The following is a 21,977-nucleotide window of genomic DNA, read 5'->3' as shown; positions in this document are numbered from 1 at the left end:
CTTCCTTTCTTCAAGAGAAACAGTCCTAACTTCTCCAATCTACCTCAGTGACTGAAGTTTCATTTTTCCCTGAAATCATTCACGTGAATTTTTTCTGCATTCTATCTAGTGCCTTCACATCCTTCCTAAAGTGTGGCACCCAGAACCGGACACAATACTCCAGCTGAGACCAAACTAGTGTTTTATACAATATAATGTAAAAGCAAAATACTGCAGATGCTGGGAATCTGAAATAAAAACAGAAAATGCTGGAAAAATTCAGCAGTCTGGCAGTATCTGTGGAGAGAGAAACAGAGTTAATGTTTCGAGTCCATCTAACTCTTCTTCAGATCTCTCTTCTCCAATCTCCCCAATTGCAACAAGCTACAAATAGCTCCCAGGACTTCTCCTGAGCTCAAACTCTTGCCAAAGAGCCAGTGACCTTCTGCCACTTTCTCAGTTCCCCAGGATTTATCCTGAGGCCTAGCTGCACAGAGCCAGCTAACAGTAACACTTTTGCTGCCTAGGGTCTGCTGACAGCAGCACCTTTTTGGTATGGCCTTTACCTCTGCTAAAGGACACACTCCCCACCCCAACCTCCAGCAAACACATAAATTGAAACCCTAATTTTCTTAATCTCCATGGCGACATAGCCTTCCAGGACTCATCGAATGCTTTTACATTAATTGTAGCTTTAACTCCCAAAACAAAATAACACTCCGGGCTGCATTTTTTTTTGCAAGCAGTGTAGACACCTCATCTCCAATTCTCCAGCAAAGTATGCCCACTTGTTGTTTTATGATCTTACCATTCTAGCTGTTAATCCCTTAAGTCAACATGGACCCAACCCTTTAAGTGCAATAGATTCCAAACTGCTTCAGTTGCATTTATCCAATTTTCTACAGTTAAACTTTAATCTTTCTAGAACTTAAAATTACCTCTAAAATATTACTATGAGCCATGAACTAGGATTTATAACAACCAAATGAATCACTTCCCACTTCTGTACACTCAATTTCATCTTGTCCACCCATTCCACCAACCTGTCTTTTCAAGTTCTACATAATCCTTCCAAGTTTTGTATCATTCACCAATTTTGAAATTGTGCCCTGTACACCAAAGTCTATGTCATTAATGTATATCAGGAGAACAGGAATCCTAACATCAGCTCCTTGGGAACTCCACAACAAACCTTCTTCCAGTCCAAAAAAGCAGCCATTAAATTTCCTGGCACTTCTATCAAATGCCTTTATAAGTACATAAGAAATAGGAACAGGAGTAGACCATTCAGCCCCTTGAGCCTGCTCTGCCATTCAATAAGATCATGGCTGATCTTCTTGTGTTTCGATTTCCACATTCCCATCTAACCCCGATAACCTTTGATTTCCTTGCCTAACAAGAATCTATCTACCTCTGCACAGCCCTCAAAAAACTCATCTCTATCCTAAAAGGGCGACCCCTAATTTTAAAACAGTACCACTTAGTTCTGGACTCACCCACAGGAGGAAACATCCTTTTGACATCCACCTTGTCAAGGCAGTTCAGAATCTTGTATACTTCAATCAAAATCACCCCTCACTCTTCTAAACTCCAGTGGAAACAAGCCCAGTCTGTCCAGCCTTTCCTCATAAGCCAACCCACTTGTTCCAGGAATCAATCTAGTAAACCTTCTTTGAACCACCTCCAATGCATTTACATCCTTCCTTAAATAAGGAGGCCAAAACTGCACACAGTATTTGAGGTGTGGTCTCTCAAATGCCCTGTATAACTGAAGCATAACATCTTTACTTTTATGTTCAATCCCTCTCGTACTGAAGGATAGCATTCCATTAGCCTTCTTAATTACTTGCTGTACCTATATACTAATTTTTTGCGCCTCATGTACTAGAACACCTAGATCCCTCTGCACTTCAGAATTATGCAGCCGTTCTCCTTTTAATTAATACGCTGCTTTTTTGTTCTTCCTGCCAAAGTGAACAACTTCACATTTTCTCATATCAAACTCCATTTGCCAGAACTTTACCCACTCACTCAACCTATTTATATCCATTTGCAACCTCATGTCCTCTTCACAACCTTTGTGTCACCTGCAAATTTAGCTACCACGTCTTCACTTCCCTCATCTAAGCCATGGGTGTAAATCATAAAAAGTTGAGGCCCCAGCACAGACCCCTTTGGGATGCTACTCATCACATCCTGCCAATCAGGAAAAGATCCGTTTAAACATACTCTTTGCTTTCTGCCAGCCAGCCAATCTTCTATCCATGCTAATATGTTACCCACTACACCATGCGCTTTTACTTTCCATAATAATCTTTGATGTGGCACCTTATCAAATGCCTTCTGGGAATCCAAGTGCAGTACGTCTACAGGCTCCCCTTTATCCACTGCACATGTTACTCCTTCAAAAAACTCCAATAAATTGGTTAAACATGATTTTCCATTCATAAAACCATGCTGACTCTTCTCAATTGCCTTGAGCTTTTCTAAGTGCCCAGCTATAACCTCCTTAATGATCGATTCTTATAACTTCTACTGACAACATACTGACAACCTACAGGAAAGCAGTCTGTGCAACTGAAGTCTCAAGATCAAAATTTACTAGCTCCAATACTTTTTAAAAGCGAGACGTTGAATTTTTCTCAGCTTCAAAATTGCACTTGTCAAATTTTATGTCTTTTCATAATTTGTGTCATTGTAAGTTAGAATGCAAGTGACAATGCAGTGCCAATTTTTGCTGAACTCCAGGTTTTATTACTTTTCTACAACATCACACTAGGGTATGCACAGGAAATAAACCATGTCCACTGGGATGGCTCTTAAGTATTAAGATAGGAACAAAACTGTGGTAACCCCGAAGGCTAGTTTCAGAGACAACATGAAATAGCTATGTTATAATGACAAGCTGATCTAATTGTTATTGAGTCAGAGGTTTGAAGGGTACAGCACAAATTAACTCCATTATAACGTGCAAAATTTCACTTTTCTATTATTCCCAGTGTGGACGTTAAAACAAATGTCCAAATTCATTGTTCCTCCATTTCCTAGCTGTACAACATAATTTTATTTATTCATACGAACAAATAAATAAGATTAGGCCACTCGTCCCTGCTCCACCATTCAATACGATCATGGGTCTGATTGTAAACTCAATTCCACATTCCCACCAACCCCCAATAACCTTTACCCCCTTGATTATCAAGAATCTATCTAGCTCTGCCTTAAAAATATTCAAAGACTCTGCTTTCACCACCTTTTGAGCAAGAGTTCCAAAGACTCACGATCCTCAGAAAAAATTTCTCAACTCTGTCTTAAATGGGAAACCCCTTAGTTTTAAACAGTGTCCCGTAGTTCTAGATTCTCTCATAAGAGGAAACATCCTTCCCACATCCACCCTGTCAAGGCCCCTCAGGATCTTGTATGCTTCAATCAAGTCTTACTCTTCTAAACTCCAGTGGACACAAGCCTAGCCTGTCCATCCTTTCCTCATAAGACAATCCATTCCAGTACATGGACGCCACTGCCAAGGCCAGCAATTCTTATTTTTACTGAGACTGTAAATTGTACAGCCGCACAATCTGACAGCCAGTAACAATGGTGACATTCTCACCCCAAGGCAGAAGGTTCAGAGTTCAAGGTCCACTGTCAGCCAAACTGAGGGAGTTCTGCATTGAGGCACCATCTTCAAATAAGACATTAAAACCAAGACTATATCTGACTGTTCATCAGGAACAGGGAGTTTTCCAGGCCCAAGCCAAAATTCATCCACATTCACCAAAAAACAGGTTAATCACTAATTCATCTCACTGCTGTTTTTGGAACATTGATATGTGCAAACTGGCTGGCAAGCTTTCCTACAAAACAAGTGACTACACTCCAAAACAAAACTAATTGGTTATGTGCAAAGTCAATTTGAAAAAAGGGAATGCCAGTAGGAGTAGGCATGTAATTATCCTATCACAGAACACTCAAATATAAACAAGCCAAACTTCTGAAAAACAATGCCACTGGAATCCCTTTATCTTTGTGGGTCTTTTTTTTCATTCTTCCACAGGATGTGGGCGTTGCTGGCTAGGCCAACATTTATTGCCCATCCCTATTTGCCCTCGAGGTGGTGAGCTGCCTTCTTCAACCGCTGCAGTCCATGTGGTGTAGTTACACCCACAGTGCTGTTGGGAAGGGAGTTCCAGGATTTTGACCCAGCAATAGTGAAGGAACAGCGATATATTTCCAAGTCATTATGGTGAGGTTTGCAGGGGAACTTGCAAGTGGTGGTGTTCCCATGCATCTGCTGCCCTTGTCCTTCGAGGTGGTAGAGGTCGTGCATTCGGAAGGTGCTGAAGGAATACCATATAAAACATACCATATAGAATTGCAATTATATAGTGCAGTTCGTATCAAAATATTTACACCATGACTTCTTTTCTGAAGTGACTGTTAAAGGACAAGCACAAGATGTGTATCAAGCTAACAAACAAACAGATCAAAAACAAAAATTGCTGGAAAAACTCAGCAGGTCTGACAGCATCTGTGCAGAGAAAGACAGAGTTAATGTTTTGAGTCCGTATGACTCATCTTTAGACAGCAAGCTTTCCTACAAAAGTGAGTGTATTCCAAAACAAAACTAATTGGTTATGTGCAAAGTCACTTTTAAAAAAGGGAATGCCAGTAAAAGTAGGCATGTAATTATCCTACCACAGAACACTCTTCTTCAGTCATACGGACTCGAAACATTAACTCTGTCTTTCTCTCCACAGACACTGTCAGATCTGCTGAGTTTTTCCAGCAATTTTTGAATTTGTTTCAGATTTCCAGATTGGTAAAAGTAGGGAAAATCCCAAGATAGGCTATAAGTATATCATTGGGAAGAGGATAACCAGGGAAAGAGTAGGGCCCATTAGGGACCAAGGGGGAATCTATGGGTGGAGCCAGAGGACATCAGTAGAGTGTTGAACGAATACTTCATATCCGTCTTCACCCAAGAGAATGAGGATGAAGCTATGGAACTCAGGGAGAGAGACTGCGAGGTTCTTAAGCAAATTGATATAGGGAGTGACAAGGTATTGGAGGTGTTGGCAGGCTTCAAAGTGGACAAATCTCCGGGTCCGGATGATTTGTGTCCCAGGCTGCTGAGGGAGGCAAGGGAGGAGATCGCAGGGGCTCAGATCCAAATTTTTAATTCCTCTCTGGTCACGGGGGAGGTGCCAGAGGACTGGAGAACAGCTAATGTGGTTCCACTATTTAAGAAGGGTTGTAGAGATAAGCCAGGGAACTACAGACCAGTGAGTCTCACGTCAGTGGTAGGGAAACTATTGGAGAAAATTCTGAAGGAGATAATCTATCTCCACTTGGAGAGGCAAGGTTTGGTCAGGGATAGTCAGCATGGCTTTGACTGAATTTTTTGAGGTGACCAGGTGTGTAGATGAGGGTAGTGCAGTTGATGAAGTTTATATGGATTTAGCAAAGCCTTTGACAAGGTCCCACATGGGAGACTTATAAAAACGGCAAATGCACATGGGATACAGGGTAATTTGATAAGGTGGATTCAAAATTGGTTTAGTTATAGGAGACAGAGGGTGATGACAGAAGGATGCTTTAGTGACTGGAAGCCAGTATCCAATGGCGTACCACAGGGATCTGTGCTCGGTCCCCTATTATTCTTCATTTATGTAAACGACATAGATGACTATGTGGGGGGTAGGATTAGTAAGTTTGTGGATGACACAAAGATTGACCGGTTGGTTAACAGTGAGGTTGAGTGTCTTGGGCTACAGGAAGATATAGACGGGATGGTCAAATGGGCAGATAAGCGGCAGATGGAATTTAACCCTGAAAAGTGAGAGGTGATACACTTTGGAAGGAGTAATTTGACAAGGAAGTATTCAATGAATGGCATGACATTAGGAAGTTCTGAGGAACAAAGGGACCTTGGCGTGTGTGTCCATAGATCTCTGAAGGCAGAGGGGCATGTTAGTGGGGTGGTGAAAAAGGCATTTGGGACACCTGCCTTTTTCAACCGAGACATAGATTACAAAAGTAGGGAGGTCATGTTGGAGTTGCATAGAACCTTGATGAGGCCGCAGCTGGAGTACTGTGTGCAGTTCTGGTCGCCACATTATTGGAAGGATGTGATTGCACTGGAGGGGGTGCAGAGGAGATTCACTAGGATGTTGCCTGGAATGAAACATTTAAGTTATGAAGAGAGGTTGGGTAGACTTGGGTTGTTTTCGCTGGAGCAGAGAAGACTGAGGGGCGACCTGATCGAGGTGTACAAGATTATGAGGGGCATGGACAGGGTGGATAGGGAGCAGCTGTTCCCCTTAGTTGAAGGGTCAATCACGAGGGGACACAAGTTCAAGGTGAGGGGCAGGAGGTTTAGGGGGGATGTGAGGAAAAGCTTTTTTACCCAGAGGGTGGTGACGGTCTGGAATGCACTGCCTAGGAGGGTGGTGGAGGTAGGGTGCCTCACATCCTTTAAAAAGTACCTGGATGAGCACTTGGTACGTCATAACATTCAAGGCTATGGACCAAGTGCTGGTAAATGGGATTAGGTAGGTAGGTCAGGTGTTTTTTACGTGTCGGTGCAGACTTGATGGGCCGAAGGGCCTCTTCTGCGCTGCGTGATTCCGTGATCCGCAGTATTTTGCTTTTAACAAATATGGATTTCTGCCTTTAATTTTCAATAGATGCACAACCACAAGCAAAGTTAAAAGGTTTGATCTCATTTTTCTGAACACCAACCTCACACTTCTCATCTAGCCTTTTTATAAATAACTTCAATGCCCCTATCTCAATCTCTTTCAGGAAGCCTTTGAGTTATTGCTTAAATTTAATCAAGGAACACATCCCGTTCCAAGCCTTATCCTTCCATAACCCTGAACTAGCACTCTTTCATACTACTTCCTTGGAAAATATTGCTCCAGGTTTATGGTCTCTAACTGTTAGGCAGCTTGTATACTTCTGTTGCATTATATCACACCTAATCTTTTTAAGTTTGTAGAGGCTCAAGTCATCCAGTATTTCTCATGTTCAAAGGGTTCGACAATTTTTCAAAATACATCAGGAAAAAGAATTATTACCCAAGAGGATTGTCATCTTGTAGGTCATGGCTAAAAAATAGCAGAGTATTTTATATCAGTCTTCACTAAAGCAAAGGAAATTGGAGTGGAGAAGGCAAAGTTGATCAAGATTTAGAAGAGTGACATTACAATGGGCAAAAGGAAAATTTCAGATAAGTTACCTCGGCTAGAGACCGAGCCCGAGGGGCAGCCAAAGGCAAAAAAATTGCTGAAGCCTAGAACTTATTTTTCGAGGTTGAATTTGGTGTGAAGGACTGCAGTGGCCAAGCTTGTACTGTTATTTAGAAATGGAGACAGGATTCATCTCGGTCATTACAGGTCAGTTAGGGAACGTCCTTAATAAAGATTGCCATGAACAGAAAATAGTTAGCAACAGCACTGATTTTAAACAGTGCAGATCGTGATTGACAAATCTCTCAATTTGTAAAGCTCACAGATGGGGTGGGGGGCAGGGGGGGAATGATGTTGCGAATATGAGGAAAGCCTTCTGACAAGGTATTATATGCAACCTTATTGCAGAAGACACCACAGTATATGGAGCCAGTGGGAGGATAGCAAACTGGATTAAAAATTAGTTAGAATGGAGAAAACAAAGTGGCAGTAAAGGGTAGTTTCTTTTCAAAGTGGTTAGAAGAACTGGATGGTGGTGTGTCTCAAGGTTTAATTCTTGGCCACTCTGCTCAGTGTTTTTTCCAACAGTTTGGACATTGGCCTAGTGGTGTTCAAGTCTGCAGTCAACATGAAAATAGGGGAGTTAGACCTTCAGAAGAACAAAAGGAAACTGCACAGAGATATTGGTAAAATTGGGGAAATGGGCTAAAAATGGTAGATGGAATTCAATATCAATAAATATGGTGCTCCAAGTGGTGGATGATAAAAATAAAGAACCATCATGTCAATAAGACTTGAAAAGAAATCAAAACTGTGTATCAAAATTATTTTGTTGTTAAAATGGACTTTTGCTGAACCACAAGATGGCTGCTACAGGTCACATGACCCATGACATTGGTTATCTGTTCTAGTAGCTTCCAGAGATTGCAAGAACAAAAAAGAGTTTCACTCTCATCCTTGTGGAATCTCACATGCCACTGTACGGCCACATTATGTTCACAGAACACTAGACGATTAACTGACGAACTGACTTCCCCAAACCAGGACAATAACAGACTTGGAAACTCGCTTTACCTGAAGATTACCATTTACTCTTAAGGAAAACAATGGATTTTGGCCAGATGCACAGAAACTGATTGCGAGGCTGCAATTGACTCATTAATGGGCCATGTCACATGGCCCAATGCTTCTGGTCTTTTGGACTGTTCTGATATTACATTTCAAGCCTCTCATCTCAGTCTGTTGACTTAACACCGGCCAAAAAGAACTCCAGCAGATCTCCCGGCTGATCAGTCAGCCACCATCTCTCAACTCCTCAAAGTCTCTTTGATTTTAAAAGACTCTGATTATCGCCTGCCAAACAGTCTCAGCACAGAAAGCCCATTGTGCTGCATTGTCATTCATTTCAAGGAGTTTCGTGTTGCTGTTGCCAACCAGGAACTCAATTGGACTGAACTCAAAGGAAACACTCTTGACTTTGATTTTTCCTAGCCTTTGGAAACCACGCAACTAGTATTACCCTGTGGTTCTTTTATTGTTGCTCATAGTTGTAAATCCTCCTCTTTTCTATCCACCCTTATTGTATACGTATATATATATATATATATATATATATGACAATGCTTGCGCGCGGGTCAGTGAGCGTGCACATGTGAGCGAGCAAGCATGTGAGCAGGTGAGTGAGAGTGTGAGCATACATTCCGCAGCCACCCCCACCCCGGGGTTTGAATGTGAATAAACTAACCTTCTGAGTTAATCATAACAAGAGTTTACTACAAGTTATTTTTAAATTGGAGCACACTAACCGAGGGTTTGGGGAAACACTCCACAGTCTACTTACAAAATAATTCAGAAACACCTCTGCTTACAGACAGAACAGGGAGAGAATGAAGAGTTTGAGTTTGCTTCTCTCCTGTCTGCAACAGAACCCTGGGTGGAAACAGAATTCTTGTTGCGGAACAGCAGAGAGCTTTGAGGGGAGAGGTTCTACATCATCTGAGTCAATATCCTGGATATCCCTATCGCACACCATTGAGAACACATCAAAAGGACTGCAGGCCCACAATTACCTTCACAGGGTAACCGGGGAGGGGCAAAAAATATGGTATCACCCATACCCCAAGAACAAAAACAAACCCAGCTGTATTACTGAATATGGCATTTTCCTCCCCGACTCATAAGGACATAAGAAATAGGAACAGGAGTAGACCATTCAGCCCCTCGAGTCTGTTCCGCCATTTAATAAGACCATGGCTGATCATCTTGCGTTTCAATTTCCACATTCCCACCTAACCCCAATAACCTTTGATTCCCTTGCCTAACAGGAATCTACCTCTGCCTTAAAAATATTCACTGGCTCCACCTCCACCACTTTGAGACAGGGTTCCAAAGTCGCACAACCCTCGAGAAAAAAATTTCTCCTCAATTCTGTACTAAAAGGACGACTCCTAATTTTAAAACAGTGCCCCCTTGTTCTGGACTCACACACAAAAGGAAACATCCTTTTGACATCTACCTTGTCAAGGCCGTTCAAGATTTTGTATACTTCAATCAAATCACACCTCACTCTAAACTCCAGTGGAAACAAGCCCAGTCTGTTCAACCTTTTCTCATAAGACAACCCACTCATTCCAGGTATCAATCCAGTAAACCTCCTTTGAACTGCCTCCAATGCATTTACATCCTTCCTTAAATAAGGAAACCAAAACTGCACACAGTATTCGAGGTGCGGTCTCACCAATGCCCTGTTTTACTGAAGCATAACACCCTTACTTATACGTTCAATCCCTCTCATAATGAAGGATAGCATTCCATTAGATGCCTAACTGTATCTGCATATTAACTTTTTGTGACTCATGATGGGAAAGCGGTGGCGTAGTGGTATTGTCGTTGGACTAGTAATCCAGAGACCCAGGGTAATGCTCTGGGGACCTGGGTTTGAATCCTGCCATGGCAGATGGTGGGATATGAATTCAATAAAAATCTGGAATTAAAAGTCTGATGATGACCATGAAACCACTGTCGACTGTCATAAAAACCCATCTGGTTCACTAAGGAAATCTGTTGTGACTCCAGACCCACAGCAATGTGGTTGACTCTTAAATGCCCTCTAAACAAGGGCAATTAGGGATGGGCAATAAATGCTGGGTTAGCCAGCGACACCCATGACCCATGAACAAATAAAAGTACTAGAACGCCTAGATCCCTCTGCACCTCAGAATTATTCAGTCGTTCTCCATTTAAGTATTTTTTTTGTTCTCCCTGCCAAAGTGAACTTCACATTTTCCCATTTGTCAGATCTTTGCCCACTCACTCAGCCTATCTATATATCCATCTGCAACTTCAAGTCCTCTTCACAACACACTTCCCTACCTATCTTTGTGTCATCTGCAAATTTAGCTACCAATTTATACTCCCTTCATCCAAGTCATTGATGTAAATCGTAAAACGTTGAGGCTCCAGCACTGAACCCTGTGGGGCTCCACTGGTCACATCCTGCAAATCAGAAAAAGGCCCATTTATGCTTATTCTCTGCTTTCTGACAGCTAGCCAATCTTCTATCCATATCACTTCCCCATCAATCTGGCTGCTCAAAAACCTGCTCAAAAGATTTACACCTTCTGAATTGATACTGAATGCTTATGTGTTAGGTTAATTTCATATAGGTGATCAACAATTATTGATGCAAAGTTAAAGGATCTACAGTTGATAGGTTAAAACTCTGTCGCCTTTCTTGAATATGGGTACTATATTTCTCAATGCTTCCCAGTGCTCACCAACTCCTTCAAAATGACAGTCTTTAGCAAACATCCTACAGGCTTTCTAGGCCTGGAGTATTGTTCATTCACCTGATGAGAGATATTCATTTTCAATCTCTTGAATCTATTCACTACTTGGTAAATATTAAATGCACACCTCCATTTGATGTTGGTCTGCATATTAGCAGAATCCCTAGTAAAATCACCAAAGTTTGTTTCATTTATTCATGGAATGTGGGCATCACTAGCAAGGCCAGCATTTATTGCTCAATATTTTTCTCCTGTTCATCTTTATGTTCAACTCCATCCAGGTCCCTTCTTCAGCCATTAAGGAATTTCACAGTACACAGAAATCAAAAGGATAACAATTAGAATCTTACTGGGCATATAGAAATAAGCTCATTTAATGCACAAATTTAAATTAACTTCAGCTTCAGTGTAAATTTAGATCCTGGAGTTTCCCATTTTCCTTCACTCACTACACCACCACGTGGCAGTTCACAAAGAACTCTTCACATAGCAGTCAATCTATTGTCCCTCCCTAGTTGCCTTGTGAAGGTAGTTGTGGGCCTGCAGTCCTAGTGATGTGTTCTCAATGGTGTGCGGTAGGGATATCTAGGATATTGACTCAGGTGATCTGAAACCTCTCCCCTCAAAGCTTTCTGCTGTTCCGCAACAAGAAGTCTGTTTCCACACAGGGTTGTGTTATGGACAGGAGAGGGGCAAACTCAACTTCTTTGTCACACTCCTATTGGTCAGCAAGGCTTGGTTTTGGAAAGTGGGTCCACCGCTCTATCACCAGACTACCAAGCAGTGATATGACCTTCCAAAATACTCAATTAAAGGAACATTATTCAAATCAGTAGATATTAAAGTGTGTATACCGTGTCAAGTCCATGCTAAGAATATTTGCATATTCCAATTTGAATATTCCAATGCAATTTTGCACTGTAATTTTTATTTCATTCTCTAACTATGCAATGGAATCCAAGTATTAGAAAGTCTGGAAGAGTAATATCCCACTTTTGGACACACCAATGCCAGTGACTGGGCTAATTCATGTCATGATGGATCTTTACCTCTAACAAAGGCATTGCCTCTGTGATGATGGGATCTAGCCGTCGATCTGATCCATACTTAACAGAAGTTTTCTCCTCTTTAGTGTTATTGAGCCGCGGCCCCTGGATTTCCAAATCTTGCCGTCCTCTTACTGATAACCCATGAGGTGTTTTGCCTAAAACAAAGGGAAAATGATGCTTCAGGAAAGCAATTACGCCCATTATCAACATGGTGGTTGATGGTAATGGTCGACTCATTTCAACAACCTCAAGTAAACGAAAAGATTTCTTTTATATGTAGAGAATTGTAGAACTATACAGTAATGAAGGAGGCCACTCAGCCTATTGTGCCTCTGTCAGTTCTATGAAACAGCTGTCCAATTAGTCCCTGCTGCTTCCCTGTATGCTCTCCATCTGTGCTGTATCATTCTACTGGTACTATTAGCTGTACGGCCTCATACTCCTGTGAAGCGAGGTTTTAAAGATGGTGCTCCCAGGAACTTTATATACTTAATATTGAACCTCTTCAAGGTTATGACAAAGCTGACTGCCTCTCATAACATTAGAAAATAGTTGCCAGAGGAATGGAGTTCTGTGTCTGTGATTAGAGGTCATTCCTGCCAAGCAGGGTGAGAAATTACAGCTCAGAATGAAAAATATTGGTCTCAGTGTGGAACATATGTACAGATTTTTGGGTCCCTAAGTATCAGCCCACTGTGGAAATTCTGAGAGAAGGGAACCAGATTGCTGCTAGACGGAATGGATTTAATCAAAAATCAGCTTACCTGAACTGAAAGTCTTAGTTCCACTACAGAGTAGCATGGGACAAAAGCAGGTATATGGAGTTAGGTTGCAAACCAGCCATTATCTCATTGACTGGAGGGACAGGTTGGAGGGGTTAAATGACCGACTCCTGCCCCTATGTTTTTAAGCATGAATCTAAAAATCCGTTCAATCTTTAGAAATCCAAAGGATTTAGTTTAACATATATACATAGCAAAACTAAATTAATTTGTATGAATTTAAATTAGAGCTGAATTAGAGATTAGACAACGGTTCATGTTACTATTTAAGTTTTGTTCTGCCCTCATTCACTTAACTATTTTGCAGGCACGTTAAAACCAATCTGAAAATTAATGGAGTTTCTTTTTAAAGTTATTGAGAAAAATGATCTGAACATATGATCTGGTTAACAGCTGTAATAATTAATAGAAATGCTACAAACTATAATGATAGACGCATGCAATGATGCCCTTTTCATCCCGCATGTTTTCCAAGCCTGATAGCAAAGGTGATCAAGGATATGGGATAAAGAGCAGGGACAGTGGGACTAAATGGACAGCTTTTTCAGATCCAGCACAGATACAAGAGACCTAATAGTTACCATCAGTGTTGCATGATGTGAAAGGTTCTTTAAAAGGTTGGCTGAAAAATCAAACTAAATACTTGTTGCTAAAATGCCACGTTATTAATGAAAATACAGTATTTATGGATGCATTGCAAGTCAGATCAGGGAGGCTAACAAAAAAGTTACATGTCGTACAAGAGCTAGGGGACACAGATTTCACGTTTTGGGCAAAATATGCAGGGAGGATGTGAAGAATAACTTTTTTTTTTTATAAACGCAGTGAGTGGGAATGATCTGGAACTCGCTGGCCACGAGGGTGTTGGAAGCAGAGACAATGATTTCAAAAGAAAATTGGATGGGTGCCGGAGGGAAATAAACTTGCAGGTTACAGGGACGGAGCAGGAAAGTAGGACTGACTGGATTGCTCTACAGGGCTCAATGGCAGAACGGCTTGCTTCGGTGCTGTAACGATTCAATGACTCTATATATAGTTAGTCACCTGATCAGCAATTTGCAGCCACAACTGATAATTTGCTCAATTTCTGCAATCATCTTGAATTTGAAGAATGAACTACAGTGTGTTCTTCAGATAACACTGACGATGATGGGAGCAGTTGAGCTAAACAGCTCAACAATTACAAAAAGGGCATCTAACTTTTTTTTTCATGGGATGTGGGTGTCAATGGCAAGGCCAGCATTTGTTGCCCATCCCTAGTTGCCCTTGAACTGAGTGGCTTGCCACACCATTTCAGAGGGCAGTTAAGAGTCAGCCACATTTGCTGTGGGTCTAGAGTCACGTAAAATGGCAGATTTCCTTCCTTAAAAGGACATTAGTGAACCAGATGGGTTTTTTTCCAACAAACAACAGTGGTTATATGGGTCACCATTAATGAGGCTTGCTTTTCAATTCCAGATTATTAATTAAAATTTGAGTCCACCAGCTGCTGTAGTGGGATTTGGACCCTTGACACCAGAACATTAGCTCGGACCTCTGAATTACTAGCCCAGCAACATTACCATTAAGCCAGCGTCTCCCCACTACCATGCTATCAAAGAGTTTCAGAACCCAGTATCTAAAACATGTTTTCTGAGTCAGAGTGTGATGAACAGACAAGAGAGTGCCTCACAAATATAAAGCACTTCTTGACCAGCATATCCACCAATCCCACTCCAGTCACCACCCCCACCCCACCTCCCAACTCCACAACTAACCTTCTGTCCAGCTTAGCCCATGGAAGTACTCCAGTTGATCTGAAGAGCTGGGCTGATAGTTGAGGCTATGGGGAACCGTTGGCTTGCTTCCAGATTTTACGGAGTAGAGGTTGCTAGCGTTGAGGCAACTGCCTGCGAGAACCGGTCAAGGAGGGAAAAATGACAAAAACTAATCAACAATCTTCACAAGTGTAAAATAAACAAAGTGCTGAGAATAAACAATAGATCAGGCAGCATCCATGGAGGGGGAAAACAGGGCTAATGTTTCAGGTTAATTAACTAAAACCTAATCAACATCGAACGTAATAGGAAGGATTGCACTGGAGAGGGTGCAGAGGAGATTCACCAGGATGTTGCCTGGGCTGGAGCGTTTCAGCTATAAAAGGAGACTGGATAGGCTATGATCATTTTCCTTGGAGCAGAGAAGGCTGAGGAGGGACCTGATAGAGGTATACAAAATTATGAGGGGCATAGACAGAGTAGATAGGAAGAAACTTTTCCCCTTAGTGGAGGTGTCAATAACCAGGGGACATAGATTTAAGGTAAGGGGCAGGAGGTTTAGAGGGGATTCGAGGAAAGGTTTTTCACCCAGAGGGTGGTTGGAATCTGGAACACACTGCCTGAGGGGGTGGTAGAGGCAGGAACCCTCACAACATTTTAGTATTTAGACGAGCACTTGAAATGCCATAAAATGGGATTGGGATAGGTGCTTGGTGGTCAGCACAAGCACGATGGGCCAAAGAGCCTGTTTCTGTGCTGTATAATATGACTATCAGAAATAAGAGGAGTAGGCCCTTTGAGCCTGCTCCACCATTGAATGTGATATTGACTGATCTTCTATATCAACTCCATTTTCCTGTACTATCCAAATTCCCTTATTATCTAAAAATAGTTCAATTGCTGACTTGAATGTACTGAACGACTGAGCATCCACAGCTCTCTGCGGAAGAGAATTCCAAAAGTTCACACCATTTGAGTGAAGGAATTTCCTATCTGATTCTCAAATGGGCAATCCCTTATTCTGAGACTGCAGCCCTACTTCTAGACTCCCCACGGCTAGGGGAAACAACACCCCCCCCCAGCATATAACCTGTCAAGTCCCCTAAGCATTTCATATGTTTCAATGAGACCACTTCTAATTCTTCTAAATTCCAGAGACTATTGGCCCAGTGCACTCAATCTCACCTCAGAACAATCACCATGTCCCAGCAATCAGCCTAATGAACCTTTGTTACACCCAACTAAGGCAAGTATATCCTTCCTTCAATAAGGAGACAAAAACTACCCACAGTACTCCTGGTGTGATCTCACCATGCCCTATATAATTGCAATAAAACTCTTATACTCAAATCTCTTTGTAATGTTACAATCGTTAAAAACTGAAGGGTTAATTCTGTTCATCCCTCCACGGATGCTTCCTGATCTGAGCCTTTTCCAGATTTTATTTCAGATTTCCAATATCCACAATATCTTGCTTTATAAATGCAACATGTTTTCAAAACAAATCTTTTGATTTACCATTTTGTAGTTGCTTCTTTGAATATTCCCTCATCAGACATATATCATAGAATCACAGAAAAGTTTATGTCATAGAAAGAGGCCATTTGGCCCAACGTGTCTGCATCAGCGGTAACCGAGCCACCCAGCCTAATCCCATTTTCCAGCATTTGATCCACAGCCCTGCAGGTTACAACAGGTCAGGTGCATATCTTCTATCCTCCACATTTAACGACAGCATTCTAAGTAACTCTCCAAAAAAAAAATCAAATTTAAGCAAAATAAATCTAAGAGGGAGCGTTTAAAACAGCTTGATTGCATATTTTAATCTTTAAAATATAAATTGCCATGCACAGTCAAAAACATGCACAGGCGCAAAGAACCTCACTAGTAAAGATACCTGGACAAACAGATGTTCTCACCTGCTACCTGCATTCCAGGACTAGAGTCCATTCTATCTTGTGTAGCAGCTGATTGCACAGTGCTAAGGTTATATACAACTCCAAGAATGTGCAGTTCTCCTGTCTGATGAGGAAGCAGTTTCAATCTTGCCTAAAGAAAAGGCATAAGTTACTTCCAAAAATATTCTTATAGTATCATCACATACATTGGAATTATTTTCAATGATTTGCATAAAATACAAAGAACATAATTCCAAGTTGAAGGAATAGTTAAAAACATGCCAGATTTGATAAGCCCAATTTTTACTGGACATCTCAGTTTTCACTCGTCAGCACCAGGCCCACTGCTGTACCATGAATAAACTAACCAAAATTATTTTAAAACCAGTGTTTTAAGAAGCAACAGTTCTTTGTTTTATTGATATTGTAATGTTGTACAACTGCACAATCTGACAGCCAGTAATAGTGGTGACATTCTCGTCCCAAGTCAGAAAGTTGAGCTCAAGATTCACTATAAGCCAAACCGTGGGAGTACTGCACTGAGGTACCATGTTTTGAATAAGGCATTAAAACCAAGGCAATTGGACTGTTCATCATCAGGGGCGGGGAATTTTCCAGGATCCAAGCCAAAATTCATCCCCGTCACCAAAAACAGATTGACCAGTGATTCATCTCACTGCTGTTTTTGGGACATTGTGCTCGAACAGGCTGGCAAGCTTTCCTGCAAAAACAAGTGACTATACTCTAAAAGTAACTAATCGGTTACGTGCAAAATCACTTCTAAAAAAGAGGGTGCCAATAAGAGTAGGCATGCTATTATTCTACCACAGGACGCTCAAATACAAACAAGCCAAACTTCTGAAAACCAAGGCCACTGGAATCCCTTTAGTTTTGTGCGTCTTGAAGCAGCCGAATTAGGTGGCACCTGTTCTGGTGTATGCAGGTGAGCAAAGCAAGGAATATGAGCAAAGCAAATGACACACAAAGCACAGGAACACAAACAGGCTTTCCTTCATTCTTCAAGTGTGGAGCCTCAAATCAGACACAGTACTCCGGTTGAGGCCTAACCAATGTTTTATAAAGGCTCATCTTAACTTTCCTGCTATTGTACTCCAGGCTCCTATTTATATCACTTCCTCAACTTGCCTTGCCAGCTTCAACGGTTTGTCCACGTATACCTCCAAGTCTTTGTTCCTGTATTCGCTTTAGAATTGTGCTCTTTAGTTTATGTTACCTCTCCTCCATCTGTCTAGCAAAATGTATCACGTGTCTGCCCATTCCACCAGCCTTTTTTTCATATATTCATTCATGGGTGTCGCTGGCCGAGCCAGCATTTATTGCCCATCCCTAACTGCCCTCAAGAAGGCGGTGGTGAGCTGCCTTCTTGAATGGTTGCAGATCATGTGCTGCACATACGCTCTCAGTGCTGTTAGGGAGGGAGTTCCAGGATTTTGACCTAGTGACAGTGAAGGAACGGTGATATATTTCCAATTCAGGGTGGTGTGTGGCTTGGAGGGGAATTTGCAGGTGGTGGTGTTCCCGTGTGTCTGCTGCCCTTGTCCTTCTAGGTGGCAGCAATCATGGGCTTGGAAGATGCTGTTGAAGGAGGCTTGGTGAGTTCTTGCAGTGAATCTTGTAGATGGTACACACTGCTGCTACTGTGCATTGGTGGTGGAGGGCGTGAATATTTGTGGATGGGGTGCCAATCAAGCGGGCTGCTTTGTCCTGGATGGTGTCAAGCTTCGTGAATGTTGTTGCAGCTGCACTCATCCAGGCAAGTGGTGAGTATTCCATCACACTCCAAACTTGTGCCTTGTAGATGGTGGACAGGTTTTGGGGAGTCAGGTGGTGAGGTACTCAGTCAGAGGTTGACAACACAGAAAAAGGCCCTTCGGCCCATCGAGTCTGCGCCGGTCAAACAAGTATCTAACTATTCTAATCCCATTTTACAGCACTAGGCCCATAGCCTTGTATGCCATGGCATTGCAAGTGCACATCCAAATACTTAAATGTTGAGGGTTTCTGCCTCTACTACCCTTTCAGGTAGTGAGTTCCAGATTCCCACCACCCTCTGGGTGAAACAATTCTTCCTCACATCCCCTCTGAACCTCCTGCCCCTCACCTTAAATCTATGCCCCCTGGTTATTGATCCCTCCACCAAGGGGAAAGGTTCCTTCCGGTCTACCCTATCTAGGCCCCTCATAATTCTATACACCTCAAATTATGTCCTCCCTCAATCTCCTCTGCTCCAGGGAAAATAACCCCAGTCTATCCAATCTCTCCTCATAACTAAAACGCTCCAGCCCAGGCAACATCCTGGTAAATCTCCTCTGCACACTCTATAGTGCAATCACATCCTTCCGATAATGCAGATTTCAGAAGTGCACACAATCCTCTAGCTGTGGCCTAACCAGCATTTTATACAGTTCCAGCATAACCTCCCTGCTCTTATATTCTGTGCCTCAGCTAATAAAGGCAAGTATCCCATATGCCTTCTTAACCACCTTATCTATCTGTCCCGCTACCTTAAGGGACCGGTGGACATGCACACCAAGGTCCCTCTGATCCTCGGTACTTCCCAGGGTCTTATCATTCATCATGTATTCCTGTGCCATATTTGTCCTGCCCAAGTGCATCACCTCACACTTATCCGGATTAAATACCATTTGCCATGGATCAGCCCATCTGACCAGCCCGTCTATATCCTCCTGTAATCTAAGGTTATTCTCCTCACTATTTACCACCCCACCAATTTTTGTGTCATCCTCAAACTTACTGATCAACCCTCCTACATTCAAGTCTAAATCATTTATATATACCACAAACAGCAAGGGACCCAACTCGTTGCAGGGTTCCTAGCCTCTGACCTGTTCTTGTAGCCACAGTATTTATATGACTACTCCAGTTCAGTTTCTGGTCAATGGTAACCCCCAGGATGTTGATAGTGGGGGATTCAGCGATGGTAATGCCATTGAATATCAAGGGGCGATGGTTAGATTCTCCCTTGTTGGACAAGGTCATTGCCTGGCACTTGTGTGGCGCCAATGTTACTTGCCACTTGTCAGTCCAAGCCTAGTTATTGTCCAGGTCTTGCTGGATTTGGCACTGGACATTGCGCAATCTTCAGCGAACATCCCCAATTCTGACTTAATGATGGAAGGAAGGTCATTGATGAAGCAGCTATGTCCTCTTGAAGTCTATCACTAGCCTCCTCACAGTTCTAAGCTTTGTGTCATCCACAAATTTGGAAATTGTGCTCTGTACACCCAAGTCTAAGTTATTAATATAATTCAAGAAAAGCTGTGGTCCTAATATTGACCCTGGGAGAACCATGCTATATTCCTTTCTCCAGACCAAAAAACAACTGTTTACCACCACTGTTTCCTGTGATTCAGCCAGCTTTGTATCCATGCTGCCACTTTCCCTTTTATTCCATGGCATATACTTGTTTGACAAGGCTATTATGTGGCACTTTATCAAACCCCTTTGGAAGTCCACATATGCCACATAGCTGCATACCCTTTATCAAACCTCACTGTTACCGCGTCAAAAAACTCAAAAGTTGTTTGAACATGGTTTGCCTTTAACAAACACATGCTGGCTTTCCTTAATTAATCCACATTTACATAGGATATGTGGCACTGAAACAGGCCATTCGGCCCAACTAGTCCAAGCTCCAGTCGGGCTTCCTCCCATTTAAATCTATCAACGTAACCATCTAGTCCCCTCTCTCATATGCTTGTCTAGCTTCTCCTTAAATGCATCCATACTATTTGCCTCAATCAATCCATATGGTACATTCTACCATTTGGGTAAAGGAGTTTTTTCTGCATACCTGTAAAGGAATGATCATATTTTTCCTGATATTACTGTGGGATACTTTAAAGCAGACTTATGTTTGTGTGTGTGTGTGTGTGTGTGTGTGTGTGTGAGTGTGTATGTATGTGTTTGTGTGTGGGGCTAATTTAATTAAACTTCAAGGTTTGAATCATCAAAGGGGTTAAGTGTAAAAAAGACAGGCATTTGAAATGCTAATGGACGAGCTAAGTGAGATGCAGGATGAATGAAATTTGCATTTTAAGGTAAGTGGAGAGGTTGTTGGCCTTTCAAAGGGACATAAGGCGTTTACAACTGGCAAGGTAAATAAGACAAAGTTATTGCGTTTATTTTTCCCCAAAAGTGCTGACCATAATGACAACATGAAAGATTTTTATATTTTGGGAAAAGTAGATTCCAAGGACAGGTGGAAACAATGACAATGGAAACAGATCAAAAGGGAGAAATATATTTAAGGGTGAAAGGCTGTATGTGGTGCAGCCATGCGAGATCTTGACTGTGTGAAACAGACTTGTGAAGAAGCTGCCTCCAGCCACCTCAGAACAGTGCTTGAAAGTTCCAGAGTACAAGGCATTTTAGAAGCCATTGTACTGTGAGACAGAGAAACTGTGAAATACCTCCCTTACAGCAACAGTGGGTGCCTGTGGTAATCTTGCTAGATGTTTTATAGATTAATAATCTATTTTGGACTGTTGCCCGAAAGGGGCATGTAGTTGGGAGTCTAGTTAAGTATAAATCTTGCGGGAATTGTTATAAAACTAAATGTAACTGTCTAACGGAAATCTTGTGCTTAAGTTTCCTTTTGTTAATAAACCATAGAACCATAGAACACTACAGCACAGAAAACAGGCCATTCGGCCCTTCTAGTCTGTGCCGAAATATTATTCCACTAGTCCCATTGACCTGCACCTAGTCCATAACCCTCCAGACCTCTCCCATCCATGTATCTATCCAATTTATTCTTAAAACTTAAGCGTGAGCCCGCATTTACCATGTCAGATGGTAGCTCGTTCCACACACTCACCACTCTGAGTGAAAAAGTTCCCCCCTAATGTTCCCCCTAAACCTTTCCCCTTTCACCCTAAAGCCATGTCCTCTCATGTTTATCTCTCCTAATCTAAGTGGAAAGAGCCTACTCGCATTTACTCTGTCTATACCCCTCACAATTTTGTAAACTTTATCAAATCTCCCCTCATTCTTCTATGCTCCAAGGAATAAAGTCCTAACCTGTTTAATCTTTCACTGTAACTCAACTCCTTAAGACCCGGCAACATCCTAGTAAATCTTCTCTGCACTCTCTCAATCTTACTGATATCCTTCCTGTAGTTAGGCGACCAGAACTGCACACAATACTCCAAAGTTGGCCTCACCAATGTCTTATACAACCTCACCATAACATTCCAACTCCTATACTCAATACTTTGATTTATGAAGGCCAGTATGCCAAAAGCTTTCTTTACAACTTTGTCTACCTGTGACGCCACTTTCAGGGAATTATGTATCTGAACTCCCAGATCCCTTTGTTCCTCCGCACTCCTCAGTGCCCTACCATTTACTGTGTATGTCCTACCTTCGTTTGACCTTCCAAAATGCAACACCTCACACTTTTCCGCATTAAATTCCATCTGCCATTTTCTGGCCCATTTTTCCAGTTGGTCCAGATCTCTCTGCAAGCTTTGAAAGCCTTCCTCGCTGTC

At 42.0% G+C, this 21,977-nt stretch overlaps 1 protein-coding gene across 2 annotated transcripts in view; it reads right to left on the bottom strand.

The window, feature by feature from the left end:
* Positions 1–21,977, bottom strand: part of trappc8 (trafficking protein particle complex subunit 8) — a 151,809-nt gene that overhangs the window by 30,794 nt on the left and 99,038 nt on the right. For both annotated transcript variants that reach the window (XM_078541129.1, XM_078541130.1), the window contains 3 exons: positions 16,465–16,594; positions 14,546–14,677; positions 12,007–12,161 (listed from right to left, as the gene is read on the bottom strand). In XM_078541129.1, the coding sequence (XP_078397255.1) occupies positions 12,007–12,161; positions 14,546–14,677; positions 16,465–16,594 (417 nt within the window). The remainder of the gene's footprint in view (positions 1–12,006; positions 12,162–14,545; positions 14,678–16,464; positions 16,595–21,977) is intronic.

Source organism: Cetorhinus maximus, chromosome 4, assembly GCF_964194155.1.
Source record: "Cetorhinus maximus chromosome 4, sCetMax3.hap1.1, whole genome shotgun sequence".
NCBI lineage: Eukaryota > Metazoa > Chordata > Chondrichthyes > Lamniformes > Cetorhinidae > Cetorhinus > Cetorhinus maximus.
Note: the sequence above shows the minus strand (reverse complement) of the source record. Positions and strands in the feature narration are given on the sequence as shown.